General features: G+C 34.2%; 1 protein-coding gene and 1 long non-coding RNA gene across 2 annotated transcripts; both read right to left on the bottom strand.

Annotated features, from left to right (window-relative positions):
- Positions 1-1584: 1584 nt before the first annotated feature.
- Positions 1585-4898, bottom strand: LOC141591051 (uncharacterized). The gene is made up of 3 exons (XR_012520616.1): positions 4541-4898; positions 2129-4385; positions 1585-1845 (listed from the first exon to the last, which is right to left on the bottom strand). It is a non-coding gene; the product is annotated as an uncharacterized LOC141591051 (long non-coding RNA).
- Positions 4899-10728: 5830 nt separating this feature from the next.
- LOC141592105 (uncharacterized) lies at positions 10729-12627 on the bottom strand. The gene has a single exon (XM_074412693.1). It carries the CDS (start codon positions 11816-11818, stop codon positions 10877-10879), a length of 942 nt encoding a protein of 313 aa, XP_074268794.1. The 5' UTR covers positions 11819-12627; the 3' UTR covers positions 10729-10876.
- Between the last annotated feature and the right edge of the window lie 3282 nt (positions 12628-15909).

Raw genomic sequence — 15909 nt, 5'->3', positions numbered from 1 at the left:
AACAAAAATATAACTCATATTATTAGATTCCTGAGAACAAAAAATCATTAAAATAAGTTGAGAAAATTACAAAATAAAATTATTAATTTTGCGATAAAAAAAATTGATTAATATATACACATTTCATGACATTTTAAATGTAAAAATGAGTTGATGAATAGTAGATTTATAAAATGTAAAAATAAGTTAATGACAACATTTTAATTACAACCTTCTCTAACACAACCTCTACAAATACCGTGCTGTAGCACGTGATCTATACTAGCTATACAGTAATCCGTAGTAATTAGCAGTAATTAGGGTTATTAATGCTTCATATTTTATCTTTGTCCATCAATTTCTAATTAATCAACATCATCCTTGCTACCGTAAGTCACCCTTTTCAATTATTTTTTTAATTTGCAATTCAAATATCAATACAAATTGGCTTTTTTCATGCATTAGACTGTAATATTTTTTTTTTCGAGTAATAGCACAATGTTCTTTGATTGATTCCAATGATTTTGTAATTTCAGTTGGATGCTTTATCTAACAATTAAACTACATCATGAGCAAAAACATTTATGTGATAGATATCCATTCAATTACTTCTGCTCAGCATTTGTGAACCTAGCGTGTAGAAATTCGAGAGGCGAGAAGATTTCATTAAGACGATTATATTATTGATAGTTGTACCGTGTCATACATTATTCATAGGCATTAGTATTTATATTAAACTCATGCCTTGCGGACCAAGACGACAATATTGCTAGAATCTACGCTTACCAAAATACAATATATTTCGTTGTCCATACTATTCTTATTTCCTTATACCAAACTATCTCGAGATACTCTCGATATCTCCTACCCCCCCCCCCCCCCCCCCCCCCCACACACACACACACACACACACACACAAACCCATGGAGATTTTTCAAAATTTCCATGGGTTTGCAAAATATGGAGAGAAAAAAAAATCAATTTATTCAACCTTCAATCTTCGGTCTTCGAAGAATTTCTTGCGTGACAACTCGCCAGTCAAATTTGCGTGATAACTCGCCAGTAAAATTTGATTGCGTGACAACTCGCCAGTAAATAAACAAATCCGTCGAACGAAAACTCGTCTTTCGAAGCCGACAAATTCATCGATCAATATTTGTCAAGAACACTATTCTTTTCGAACCTGACAACTTTAATTAACGGGAAAAACATCCGTCAATTTCACATATTTGGAGAACGCCAATTTTTACGAGCTCCACTTCAATCAATCAATCTTAGCACAAAGACTACAATGTTCGGATTACCATTATTAGATGGTACCTTGTAAGTACCATCCAATTGAAAAATTCGCAAATTCACATGAAAAGAAGAAAGTAGTCCAGAGGCTACAACACACACACAAAACAAGAGCACAACAGCATACGTGCCATGAAAATCGAAGATTTTTTTTTTTTTGCCAAAAGACGATATATCAACACGATAAAATCCCGCCGGAGGGCACCATAATTCTTTGGCTCCTCCGGCAGGGTAGCGGAATTTATTTATTTAGGCCTCAAGAGCGTGAGGCTCTGATACCATGTATAAATTCGAGAGGTGAGGAGATTTCATTAAGACGATTATATTATTGATAGTTGTACCGTGTCATACATTATTCATAGGCATTAGTATTTATATTAGACTCATGCCTTGCGGACAAAGACGACAATATTGCTAGAATCTACGCTTACCAAAATACATATATTTCATTGTCTATACTATTTTTATTTCCTTATACCAAACTATCTCGAGATACTCTCGATATCTCCTAACATCTCGTGCCTGATATTTTCCATCTACAAATACCTTGTTTTTCAAAACTTCAAAAATCTGTCATCACAAATGAAAAGAGATTAATATATAATATGATAAACAAAATAAAAGGGTTAACTAACCAAATGAGATATGTGATCTAAATGATGTAACTTAATCTTATTTTTTACGTTTTGAATTAGAGCCTGTCATAGATGTTTTACAAGAGTCGCAACGACGTCGTCGTCTAGAATTTCAGCAAGAAGAAATTGTTGCTGATGGAGATTCTCGTATTTTAGGGGGGCTTGAGAAAAGTTAATAAATTGGTAAATGATGAGTGATTTATAGTGTAATTACTTACTAAAAATAGAAAGGGAACAACTATTTGCCGATTGAGTATTCTACCCGAGTGTGGGTGGAGATCAGATGTGCCCGTATACTACACCTGATGTTGTAGTCTTCGATTTTATGTCGGACTTTATTGAGTTATCAATACACAAAACTTTTCCCTCAAAAAAAAAATTGAGAGCAAAGAGGACAATAAAAATTGGGTTCGAGGGAAAAATTATTTATCTATATTATTTTAGAGTGTTTCAACAATTTAATTACATTTTTATTCTAACAGAATTTATGAAATTGAGGAATAAGTTAGTGTCTATTTTATTTCGCTTATTATCCAATATCTCTAGTGCTAACAAATGTCCCCATCCTCATTACATCTCTCTATTATTCTTTTATCAAAAATAAAAGTAAACAAATCTCATGAACGAAGAGAAAAATACAAAACCAACACACCCTTCCTAAAGATACTCTTAACCATATGATCAACATACGGTTGTAAACTTGCTCTTGTATCATTTAGTTTAACTTATTTTGATAAATCGATTATGAATAAGGATAGTGTTGTATATAAATTTAGCCTCAAATCAAGTTAGATCAACTTCGGTGACCACTTTTTCGTATCCCATCAAATTCAATATCAACCGTGTAATCATTAGAGGTGGCCACGAGCCTAGTTAGGGTCGGGTCGGGTTTACCCAACTCGACTCTGAAGCGGCCTTTAAGGATATAACGGCTGGTCGGGTCAGTTCAAGAGGATGTCGATCCTGAACCGACCCTTGAGCGGATCATGGGCAGGCAGGGTCACGGGACTAGGGTAATTTTTTTGTTTTTGTTTTTCATGGGTCGTCATTGGTGGGCCGAGTTCATTTTCTAGACAGTATATGGGTCATACAAGGTCAAGGCCCTGGAAAATGCATACCGAAGGGACGGGTCGGTCGGGGCGATCCGTGCATGTGTCCGGCTCTAGTAATCATATTAGATTTAGTGAGCTTCATGTAGCCATGGCAAACGTGTCAATCGAGTCGGGTTCGGGTAGGGGCCAGTTTGAGTCGGGTCAGTTCGGGTCTCTTATTGATTTCGGGTTAATTCGGGTCGGCTCAGGTCATTTCGGGCTTCGGGTCCGTTTCAGGTTTGTTGGTCGGGTCTGTTTCGGGTCAAAGAATAAGAGAGAAAAAGTCATTTCAAGTCTTTTCGGTTCAATTAGAGTAATGTTTTGTCGGGTCATTTTCGAGTTTGGTGGTTTTGAATCGGGTCGTTTTCGGGTCGGATCCGTTACAGGCCAAGAAAGATTGGGTTATGTTCGGGTCGAGTTGGGTAAATTCGGATTTTGGGTCACATTTAAATGATGTAGTTCGGATCAATTTCGGATTTTGGATCAACTTTTTCAGATCGGGTCAATCAAATTGGGTTTCTTTTGCCAAGTCTAGCTTCATGCTCAAACAATGAAGTAATGAACAAATAACACCAGAGGCAAATCAAAATCGAAGGGAAGAGGGACATCTTGAGACTATCCTAAGTAGTGGTCGCGCTAACTATGTCGCGATCCGATTTTACTCTTAATCTCACAATATTAACCTTGGCCCATTTTCACCCTTCCAAGCAGAAGGTCGCGACCTAGGTCATCAACCCACTCATTTTCCATCTTCCAACCCTTTTTGTTTTGTTTACAACTAATGATAATATGACACCTATTGGGTCACTAATTGACCTAATAAGGTCAAGAGCAACCAAAGAGGTCATAAATTGACCTCTTTAACCAAAAGATCACGTTAATTTGCAAAGAGGTCACGCTTATCCCGTGCTTAATTGTTGGTTAAGACGATCCAGCAAGGTCACGACCTCCCTCGTGACCTTACTTGGGGATGGTATGAGGAAGCAACGAAAGGGTGAGGCATGCAAGATGAGTACATGACCCTATAAGGCTATCTAACTGGTTATGGGCCCCATAATAATTTAAATCAAGTGGGCCAATCTAATCTTAACCCAATAGCCAAACACCACCTTATCCAAGCAAGTACTATGACACTAAGACCATCCCCAAGCAAGGTCACCGACTGGGTCGTGACCTTGTCGGGTCACGCTAATGACTCCTTAAACTAGGATTAACAAGATGATTTTGGTGACCTTGAACAAGTGAGGGTCACCAGGTGACCCTGAATTGAGAATTGTGAATTGTTGGTGACCTTGTATGTGGCATCATTTGATTGGTTGCTGGACAAAGATGAAAGAGAAAAAGGACTGAGTCCAAAAAAATGCGCTAGAGTCTTCTGCCATTTCTGAAAAAAATAAGAAGATTGAAATATTGATTAATATCTAAATTAATTGAAAATTATATACCAAAATCAAAATAAAAAAATATGAACATATAAAAAAGGGTTATATTTTTTAATTGCCAATAAAATAAACTCAATTTTGACATATTTTAACCCACTTTAACTAAATCGGAGGTGATGGGCGATGGTGATGATGGTCTTCGACGATGGTGATGCCCGATTGTGGATGATGATGATGGTGATGCGATAATGCGATAACTGCCCTGGAGCGATGGTGATTTATTGATTTATTTGCTTCGAGGAAGTAATAAATTAGAGAACAACCTTGATTTATTTGTTTATTTGGGATGGAGAATGAAGGAGATGATGAATTGATTTGGGAAATAAAAAGAATTTGATGATATTTAATTGATTTAATTAAATAGAAGATGATAACTGAGGTTTAGATCTCAGAGGATCAAATTACTAGTTTTGTTGGAGCCTTGGAGGTTTGCACTAGAGAAGATGATACTGTTAATGAATTGGATATGTTTTGGTGTGAGGATGTGGTTTAACCACGTCCTTATTTTTGTCCCCTTTTTTTTTTTTTTTTTCTTTTTGCTTTTTTCAAATTTTTTTCTTAATACCCGGATAAAAATTAATAATACGGTATTTTTATAAGTTGGATCACATACGAAATAAAATTAAAATACTTATGAGATTAGAGTAGTTCTTATTTTGTTGAAATATTTACAAAATTTCAAAAATAAGTTATTATAATTTGTGAATAAATAATAATTGTAAAAGTAAGAGAGAGGTTTTGGTGGGGTAGTGAATGTGGTAAATGATTGAAAATGTTGGAAAGTGGAAAAATGATTGGGTTGGTGACCCAGGTCGTGACCTTCTGCTTGGAGGAGGGTGAAAGTGGGTCAAGATTAATAAGGTGCGATTAAGAGGAAAATTTTTGGTGACCCGATTAAGGCGACCTTCTGCTTGGGGATGGTCTAATGTGTGTTTGTCATTTTATTCAACTGTTGTTAATAGGATGTACCTGACTGGACCCTATTGATGCAACTGCTAGGTTAAATGCAGTACCTCATTGGGATTCATCTGCATAACTTCATATATGTACGTGCTCATGTCATTTCGTTTCGTTTCATCCCCTTAACACCACTTTCAGGCTTTATTCATTTTGGATAATGTATGTGTAAGTAGATTTAGTTTTAATTAGTGTATGTACTAGCTGGACTTGTGCTGTGGGGCGTGCACATGTTTCTTCTTTTAGAATGATAATTCCGACTTTTCGAAACACATAAAACGGTCAAGTAATAAGAATAAGATAAAGCAAAATGAATAAAAAAAAGTAAAAGTTTTGTTTTTATTCTCAAGTAGAATAATAGTTTGTTTTAATATTAAGATATGCATTTCATTAAGAATACAAGTTCTTGTTTGTGGCGCGTACAATATAGTTTTGAGTTCCTTTTAAATTATTTTGAAATGTGTTAATAAGAACAATGTAAATCTCTTTAAATTCAGTCTTACAATTTTGTACTTTGAATCATGTGTTCCTCGATCTCTCATGATACTAGAAGTTCCCTAAATATGAATGGATAAGTTGTTTTATGACTCTGGTGATGCTTAAAATTGACTTAGTTCCATCTTATTTTCCTCCAAAACATATACTGTAACTGTTTACTAACTCGAACCTGACATAAATTGGGTCATCTAATAGCTTAGGTACATCAAAATCAGTTCGATGCCAATTATATAGGAGGTTGTTTTTAAAATTATCAGCTTAACTCTATTAAACGACACAAAAGCTTAGATACATGTTAACTAGAACGGAGTGGCTTTGTTCTATCTAACTTAATTTCAGCTTAGTTCAGTTCAGTTCAGTTTATCTCATTACAAATTAACTCTTACTTCAGCTCCATTTAACTCAACTTGGTTTCATTTAGTTTAGTTCAGCTTCTATCCGCTAAAAAAAACTAGGCCTAAAATAGATCAAAATACATGATGAATCATGCCTAGAAGGGAGTCAAAAGGCAAAGTGTTGGCTAAATGTTGGCTAATAAACATAAGGAATGAACCATAATAAATAAATAAAGATATATAAAGGTATGAAGCCGACGATGAGAGTTGCATGAAAATGGTCAATATAATAGGAGGAAATCCAATTATAGGTCATACAAAGATACACTACAATTTTAATTTTAATAATTAAATAAATAGGATGGGATAAAGGCATAATTAAGAGTATGTTACTCCTTATGGAGTACTTATTAAACTTGGTCAATTACATGGACAAAGTTGGGAAAATGTGGACGATAAACGAAGGTACCCAATGAAGAACAATTGGTCTCCCTTGTGACGGGTTAACATTTGTGGCGGATATTTTGTGAGTTAAAATGGTAACAAAATGGGTTAGTGGAGAAAGGGGACCACATGAATAGTGTTGCAGAGAGAGAAAAAGTGGGTACTTTGTGAGGTAAAATGGTATCCGTCACTCAAGAGTGACGGATATGTACCGTCACAAACAAGAATTTGTGAATGAAGAAAGACTAAGACACTTGGAGAAAGCAAGAGATGACCTTTAAAAAATGCCAAAGGCCAATAAAGCTAACTAAGGCACGTGCATTATGTTTCTTCATAACTACAGAAAAAAGATCGACTACCGTTTTAATGTAACGACGCCGTGTCTTCCCGCACTTCCCACTGTTCATTTTCCGCATCACAAGTTGTAGATTTATGTGGATCCGACATTTTCCTCTTTTTTCCAAAACAAATAAATTGACACTTCAACAGGATTAGGTTTTTTAGGTTACAGATATCCCAATTTCTACCAGATACACTAGATTGTCTATTAAATTCACGTTTGGGGGATAAATTGTACTCCCTCTATTCAACTCCAAATGGTACTTATCACTTTTTCACGTTTGCCAACGCGAGTTTTACTCTGTAAATATCTTTAGCTACACATTTGTAAAAATTATAAAAGTTTGATATTTTAAATGTACTCCTATAGACGAATAAAATAAGATCCCACATGGATATATTTTATTTTATATATTGGGAGGAAATGAGAAGATTCTTCTTACTTATGAATAGTGTACAAAAAAGATAACTACCATTTGGAGTTGAATGGAGGGAGTACAAAAATATGTAATCGTTTTCGATGTATTTGCTACTTATTCCCAGGAACGGATGCAGGATATTTTAATAAAGCGGGGCACCCAAAAAAAAATTAATTTGGTAAATAATATTTTATGATAAATACAAGCATTAATTGCATTGATTTATGTGTAATTTACTCTTTAATTTCTAAATTAATGTCAAATATAGAAGGGTATTAAATGTGTATTTATCATTTCCCTTGATTTTTCCCCTTAAACTAATGTTGTATAAAGTAAAAATGAAAAGTAATTGATCCGGGGTAATTTTGTAATCTGATAAATAATATTTTATTTTGAATTTAAAATAATGTACTTATAATTAATGATAAATAAAATCTCGTATTTTAAGTTATATTACTTTCTAGTACAAATATGACTCAATGGTTAATAAGTTAATGTAGCACCTTGAGGTCTAAGAGCATCCACAATAGAGAGAATTTGAGGTCCTCTTAACACTCTCTTTCCTCTAAGAGGACATCCTCTCTATTGTGAGACACATTTTACATATCCTTTTAACAAGAGGAAGTTGCTTACTTCCTCTAGTTTTAGAGGAAACTAGAGGAAAACTTACTTTGGCCCTAGTGCCCACCCACCAATCACTATTTGTCTTTTATACAACAATACTTTTGTTTTTTCTTTTTTAAAATTTTAGAGATTATTTAAAGTATGAAAGATAATATAAGAGGATCCTCTCTATTGTGGGGAAAATAATGGAAGAGGATGGTGATGGTGAGAAATGAGATGAATGAAAGAGAAAATGAGGTGTCAAAAAAATAGAAGAAAAGAGAAAAATTAAGAGGAAGATAACATACTCTCTATTGTAGATGCTCTAAAGCTCGAATCCCATATCTATCAATTTTATTTCACAAAAGAACAAGACCAACTGAGCCATATTCAGTTGATTATCGTTTATACCTACTTAAATTTACGTCTGAGATTTTGAAAATCTTAAAATTTGAATTTGGCACCTCAAATTACAATACCAAGCTAAGTGAATAGACCCAATCAATTGTTTACACAATTACTAACTTAATAGTAACATTAAAGCCCTGTTTTGGAAACGACGGAAGCAGATTCATGATAGCGGATAACGTTAGCAGATTTCAGTAGCAGATTTGACTATCAAACTAATCAGCAGAATTAGAAAGGCTGTTTGGTAATTAGCAGATTTTAAGATAATTAGAATAATTCATGAATAAAGTGAATATGTTAATGCAATATGTTGCTATTAACAGCATATTTAAAAATAGTAATTTTCGACCAATATGATATCAGAATACGTCGTTTATCAAACACATGAAAGTAATAAACTTATTCAAGGCTTCGAATCTTCGATAAATGATTTTTTTATACGGAGTATAAAGGAAACTATAAATAACCAATTTGTGAATATCAAACTTTTGAAATTTTAGTAATATATAACAAAAGAAATGAACCAAATAATAAATATTAATATACATGTATAAAGCAAACGTAAAGAATTCAACATAACGCATAAAATATAATAATCTACCTAGTATAAAAGCCAGGTATTTTGAAGGCTTCCCATTGGCTGAAAATTTTCCGAAATTTGGCAACATATAGGACCCACCACTTTCTATACACCATTTAATTACTCTCTCTCCTCTCATCTCCTCTCCTCTCCACCCAATTCAAATCTGAAAAATTACTCCGAAAAAAACGATTTTAAGTTTATTTTGCAAGTTTTTTAATGATAAAATCAATTTATTAATACTAAGTTAATCTAATTTGAATTAATATAATCTAATCTTTTAAATGATCTCAAGTAAGTGATTACAAATATTTAACATCTAAAAATTACTTATTTTTTTGAAAAAATTGTTTTAAAATCTTCAAAAAAATCCGAAAGCTAAATTTAACAATTCATTTCAAAAAATTCTCTTTAAAAATCCTGTAACTATAATAGGGAAAACATGCCATTAAAAACTTATATAAAAATAAGATTTAGGAATTTAATTGATAAATATTTTCAGAAAATATCCAAGTCTATTGTTTTGTCAAAAAAAAAAATTAAAAAAAATCAAAAAAAGGGAAGATTACATTCAAAATATGGGATTTTTTTAAATTAACGAAAATAAGTTTTAAATAAATGAAAAAATAATTTAAACGTAATATAGTCAACCAAATAAAGTAAAAAGAATATTATTTAAAAACACATACTTACTCATATTGAGTAATTTTATTTAAAAAAATAATACTCATTAGATCTATGATATTCACTAATAATTTTATAAAAAAATAAAAAATCAACTTTTAAAAAAATAACCATCAGATCTATGAGAAATTGAATAGAAAAAAATCAGAACAAAAATGAAACAAACATAGCTGATAGTGAGAGAGATTATCAACTGGGTAAACATTATCGAGTAAGGAGATGATATATTGTTTAATGAATGAGGATTATAGAGAGAAATTATAGGTTTGAGGGAGTGATATAATGACGGTGACTGGTGAGGGCGTGTTTGATGAGAGAGAGCGAGGGAGAAAGAGGCGTGTGAAGTATGTTTTGGAAGTATGTTAGGTTAGCATTGCTAATTTACTTTAAGGTGAAGGTGGGGCCTTTGGCGATATGTACTGAGATTTTAATGGGTTAGTTTGAGGTTGTTTAAGCCTATTTTAATCATATTTAGATTTTGAGCCAACAGTTTGTTATTGAGCCTATTTAGATTAACACGAATTATAGAGTAAAACGAATCACCCTATGAGACGGTTCATTTCAACAAATAAACTATTTATCTAATACTAATAAGTTGTTTTTATATACAACGAAATCGTCTCACCGTGTAAAACCGTCTCATGTAATAACGACTGTATTAATGTTATTGTCTTTACTATATTCTTACTTCCTTAATTTTGTATATTTGAATTTCAATACATTTTCTCCATTCATAATTTAATAATAACAATTGTTTAACAAGTAACCCCGTGCAATTTTTGCACGGGATTAAAACTAGTATTATTTTAAAGATAATATCCCGTACTCAAGTCTTAAAATGTACTCCGATTAAAAGCTAAATAATTCATTAATTAAATTATCCTCCAACACATGAACTGATCCTGATAACATCTGTCAATGTTAATCAAAATTGAAAAATCGTAAATCATACTCTAGACACCAAAATCTCAAATTAATCCTCCTATGTCAGTACGTTGAAATCATAATACCACAATTAACACCAGATAATTTAATTTAACATTATCTAAATCATTCATGTTCTTCCATTAATTAAATTATTCAAAAAATACACCCAACTAAATAATCCACATAATTAATTTAATAATTAATAACCATAATCAATCAAATTCAAATCATCTCATCATCTATCTTGTCCTAGTCACCGGAGGAAACATAAACAGACCGCTATCTCCGGCGATTTCAAACCCTACCGCCCTACATTTCACCGGAAAACCACTCACCGCCGCCTTAGAAACAACCATCGGCGCCGCCGCAAAATGACTAGTACTCCTACGGTACGGACCGAACCACTTCATCTGCATATATCTATTCTTCCTCCATGGCGGTAACGATAAACCGCTGATCTTCATCGATCTTCGCGCTTCATCGCACATCAATCGTACGATTGTTTTCGTATCGTCAGGTTTAGCGACGAAAACTCGCGGTAATGATTTTCTCAATTTCTCGTAACTCGGGGACTCGCGAGCGATCTCAAACTCGCCGGAAAACTCGGTGTCGATAATGTATCTGATGCGAGTTTCCGGCGATATAACGTCGAGAAACTCGTAATTTCCGGCTTTTAGGTTACCGGAAGATGTCCAGTTAGTTTTACACACGCCGGCGTCGTAACCGATTTCTCGAAGGTACGCCATTAAATTGCGATGAAACATCGCTTTGTTACTCTTTCTAAAAAACGAAAATATTTCCGTCGCTTTAGTAACTTGAGCTACAAGCTTATTACGAAAACAATCCGCATTGTTATACACCATTGGATTAATCACCTCGTTAATTAACGCCGTCGGATCTGATCGGAGTATTTCGTCCGAGTCAGAATCGGACGAGCTCGCTCGAGTCAGCTTCGTGTCCGTGTTATGGTTGTTATTCGACTCGCTCGGTTCCTCGTCTTCCAGAAAATTCTGGACTAGGTATGATAAGCAAGGCGAAGGCGATGGCGAAGGTGATACGAGGCCGTATTCACCTTCGTGTTCGCTTCCGCTAATACTACTGTTACTACCACTACTTAACCCGAATATCCTCACTCGGACTTTCTCGTTAAACGGATCGGTTAACCGCTTATTACTCGACATTTTTTTAAAAAATAAGAATAAAAATGAATAAAAAGTTAGGTTAATAGTATGTGATTATGTGTTAATGTGATGTTTGTGTAGGTAGGAACATTTGAGGAAGGGTAAGGGAAGTGAGAAGGTATATATAGGAAGGTGTTTGGGAAGGAATATTCGAGGAATAAAGAAATAAGGGAAAAGTATAAGAGGGAGTTAGAGCATGTACAATAGAGAGGAGATTATGATCCTCTTATTTTTTCTTTCTCCCACTCTTTTTTGGACACCTCACTTTCTCTATCATCCACTTTCATCCTCACTATTTTCATCCTCTTCTTATTTATTTTGCCCTACAATGATAGAGATCCTCTTTTTATCCTCTAACATTTTAATTGCATTTCAACTTATATTAAAAGAAAAAAATAAAAAGCAAATACTAAATTTGGACAAATATAATTGGATAGTTGGCACAAGGGCCAATGTTCCACTTCCTCTAAAACTAGAGGAAGTGGAGAACATCCTCCTTCTAAGAGGATCCTTTATGCATACTCCACAATAGAGAGGACCTCCTCTTAGATGAGAGAGAGGGCTAAGAGGAGGGTAAATCCTCTCTATTGTACATGCTCTTAATCCGGATTTATGGGTGTCGGGGTTAAAGAAGGTATTAAAATGGTGGATAATGTGAAAGGGTGGGGGAAATAAGGAAGAGAGGATATCCTTTATAAACTAGAAAAGGTAAAGAGTACTTGAAGGGGCATATGAGCATATCCTATGGTATTTGGGTTGTTAGCAAATTTTTGGGTGAGGTGGACGGGAGAGATTTCATTTTGGTAGTGGTAATGGTGATGATGAATTGTGTTTTCTTAGGGTAAATAATGTGTGGAGTATATAAGAGTGCAAAGTTTCTATGAAATATATAAATTAAATAGTAAAAAGGAATATTGATTTTGAATTGTTTTGACTTGAACCCGAATTTGAGCTAATTATTTGAATTGAGCTAATATAACCTTTAGTAAACAGAAAGGTGACTAAATCATTTGGAGTTGAATTAATATAATCTTTGTAAACATAAAAGTGTTTATATAGCTTTGTTTTATCCAAATTATCTTGTATTGTCCAAGTTTGTATTAACTTTTATGTAGGAAACTGTTATAAATTGTGGTACATCGAGCTTACCATGTCATCCTACACCTCAATCAACGAGAGAATTAGAAGTATCTAAACTCTTCTCGTTAGTGATAAAATTTAATCCAAGTTAAATGGAAAGAAAAACTTCCAAATAGAATAAGGCGCGCCATGATGTGGTCAATTAAGGATGTGTAATCGTAATAATCGAGCCCATATGTTTTCGATATCTGCTCACAAAACTGTGCTTGTCGAGGCTTAAAAATTGAAGCTTAAGCTGGTGTCAAAAGTCGTGATAACTTAGTTCGTTTTATTAATAATTTTATTCATTTTTTTTCAATTTTAAAAATCTAACAACTATAAAATTAACTTTAAATATAAATATAATGATAAAATACTCAACTTGAGTCATAACATCAATAAATAATATTCTCTCCGTTCCATTATCATTATTTGAAATTTGTGATAGAGGAAATATTATTTATTTTCAAAACTCAATTTAAAACTTTTTTACTTTCTCAATTTATCCCTTGTCAAATACACTAAAGGGTGTTTGGTATTGGAGCTTTTGGAATGGATTGAAGTGAATTCAATCCATTATAGTATTTTGGTTGGAGGTTGTTGGAATGAAACTAGATACTTAATTGATTGTAACTTGTAAGTCCATTCCAACCCCGTGAATCTTATCATACTCATCTATACCCCAAAACTTTCTAATGACATTCCATCTAATTACTATTACTCTATCCATTTTAAGATCGAACAAAACAACTATTAATTAACAAGTATGAGTTCTAACTCCATATCTTTATGATAAAAGATTATATAGACTTATAGACTATATATATAGACTTAACATTCAGTCATAAATGCAATTGGTGGGTCTTAAAAAAAACAATGATCAAAATAAGACAATAATGACAGTATTAACATAAGATTAATGTCAGGTTGGACTTGAGACTTGAGCTCAAACTCCCCATAATATTAGCCTAAGTATTTTTTTTATAGTAGTGAAAAGATGCATTACATAATGTTTAGGCTTTGTGAACCCATAATAAATCCATTATTTAAAACTAAACAACATTAGTAATACAAACTGATAAAACTAAGGTGGTATTGAGTAAAACGGAATATTGGTAAGTACAAGCGATTGAACCAACTTCACCATCACAACTGACTTCCAGATACCGTTGATACATACAAGCCGCCGGGTGACAATAACAAGGTGTATTTACGCTCTTGCGAAAAGAAAGTAGAAAGAAAAGGTGAAAAGCAAGACGATGAAGTCTACCATTGGTGGAGATAACTCTCTTACACCTTAGAGATCGAACCCTTTGATCATAAGTCCAACAAACCGAGAAATCCAGCATGTTGATAGATGAAAACAAGGACCACCCCTCAGCGAAACTCTAATCCAAAGAGTCCAAAAGGCACCGACATCTGACGAATCCAACCCACACTTGACATAGAGGATCCATACCAACCTTTATTAAGCCTTTTTTGCTGCATGCAAAAACATAAAACAACAAGCCCGAAATAACATAACCTAATTGATTCCAAAACGGAAGCAAACCCCAAATGGTAGAGGGACAGAACACCCTAGACCATTGAAGGAGACGCTTTCTGAAGGAGATCTTTATTGATGAACATGATAAGCAAATTAAACAGACAAAAACAAACAGGGCACTTATAACCAATAACATGAAATTTAAGAGGAAGGAAACCACCACAACCAACCTACCCAAGACTACAATTCGCCCCATATTGATACTACCAAGTCAGACCAACACACCAAAAACATTTAGCACTGATTAAGACCAATAAAAAGGATGAGCTCGTGTCAACAACAGTTGAAAGAGTCCCCATCATGTCAACAAGATCAGATAATAACCTCCCACAACAGTCCCAAACCGATACACGAAATACAATACAACAAACACCCGGAAAATCCCAAAGCCCCAAACGTTACTCAAGACGGACTGAGAACCAAAAACATAGCCACAGAAAACGAGAACCAGACAACAACCATGGTACGACAGGTGGGGGACGAGGCGAGGGGAAGGGGAACACCATGTCGTAAACATGCAGACGAAACACCCAAGGACAATACCGACCAAAACGGGGCAGACTGGAGAAGGTAGGGGAAGGGGAAACACCACTCTAGTGCCACCGAAGACCGCGGACCACAAGGGGAGGGATATGCAAGACCACCAAGAACCGGGATGAGAAACGAAAACGGCAGTGAGCAAGACCATGCAACTGCAATAAACCAAACTTCAACCGATCGGACAAGGGAAAACAAAAAAAGGACGAAATTATGATCTCGGCGACGGCGACGGAGAAAAACACTCATCCGAAGAAGACAACCAGAAATCAAAATGTTAGAGGATTAATCAAGGGTTGGTGGTCCGACCTCCGGAAAAAGCCCAAAGCGTGGCCACATCTCCAAGGAGGCAGTATGGGTATAGGGGGATGTAGAGGGATATGCAACTAGTGGTGGAACAAGATAGAAAAGTTTAAGTTTTTTGGGGCTTTTTTTAGAGAGAAAGTTTAGAGAAAGATTTTAGAGAGAAAAGTTTTTTTTACAGATTATAAGAGATCGACCACTTGTTTCAACACTATTAGCCTAAGTAACAAGAAATATATTAAAAAATTTCAAATTTCCTTTTGTGACTCATTACAAGTTCGTAAAATGTGACGTCTGTGTATAAACTAATATTAAAAAAAGGGAGATTGTTGTGATATTTCACAAAGATATTTTCATCGCAAAGTAAATAGACGTAAAATTTGTGATTGAAATTTAATAGGTAGTGGTAATCTCATACTCACTTGCTCATAGTTTAGGGTAAGATTATGAGTTCACTTTTCTAAGTTTTAAAACTATGTCACATCAACTTTTCACTCAATTTTATTATTTCTTTATTTTTCAGACTCGCTTTACCCCAGACTTTATACATTATCTATTAGATTTATCTCAAACTCCAGTTCTCTAC

The sequence above is a fragment of the Silene latifolia genome, chromosome 7, assembly GCF_048544455.1.
Source record: "Silene latifolia isolate original U9 population chromosome 7, ASM4854445v1, whole genome shotgun sequence".
Lineage (NCBI taxonomy): Eukaryota > Viridiplantae > Streptophyta > Magnoliopsida > Caryophyllales > Caryophyllaceae > Silene > Silene latifolia.
Note: the sequence above shows the minus strand (reverse complement) of the source record. Positions and strands in the feature narration are given on the sequence as shown.

Coding starts and splice junctions, on each gene's coding strand:
- LOC141592105 (XM_074412693.1), bottom strand. CDS start 11,818: ATGTCGAGTAATAAGCGGTTAACCGATCCGTTTAACGAGAAAGTCCGA.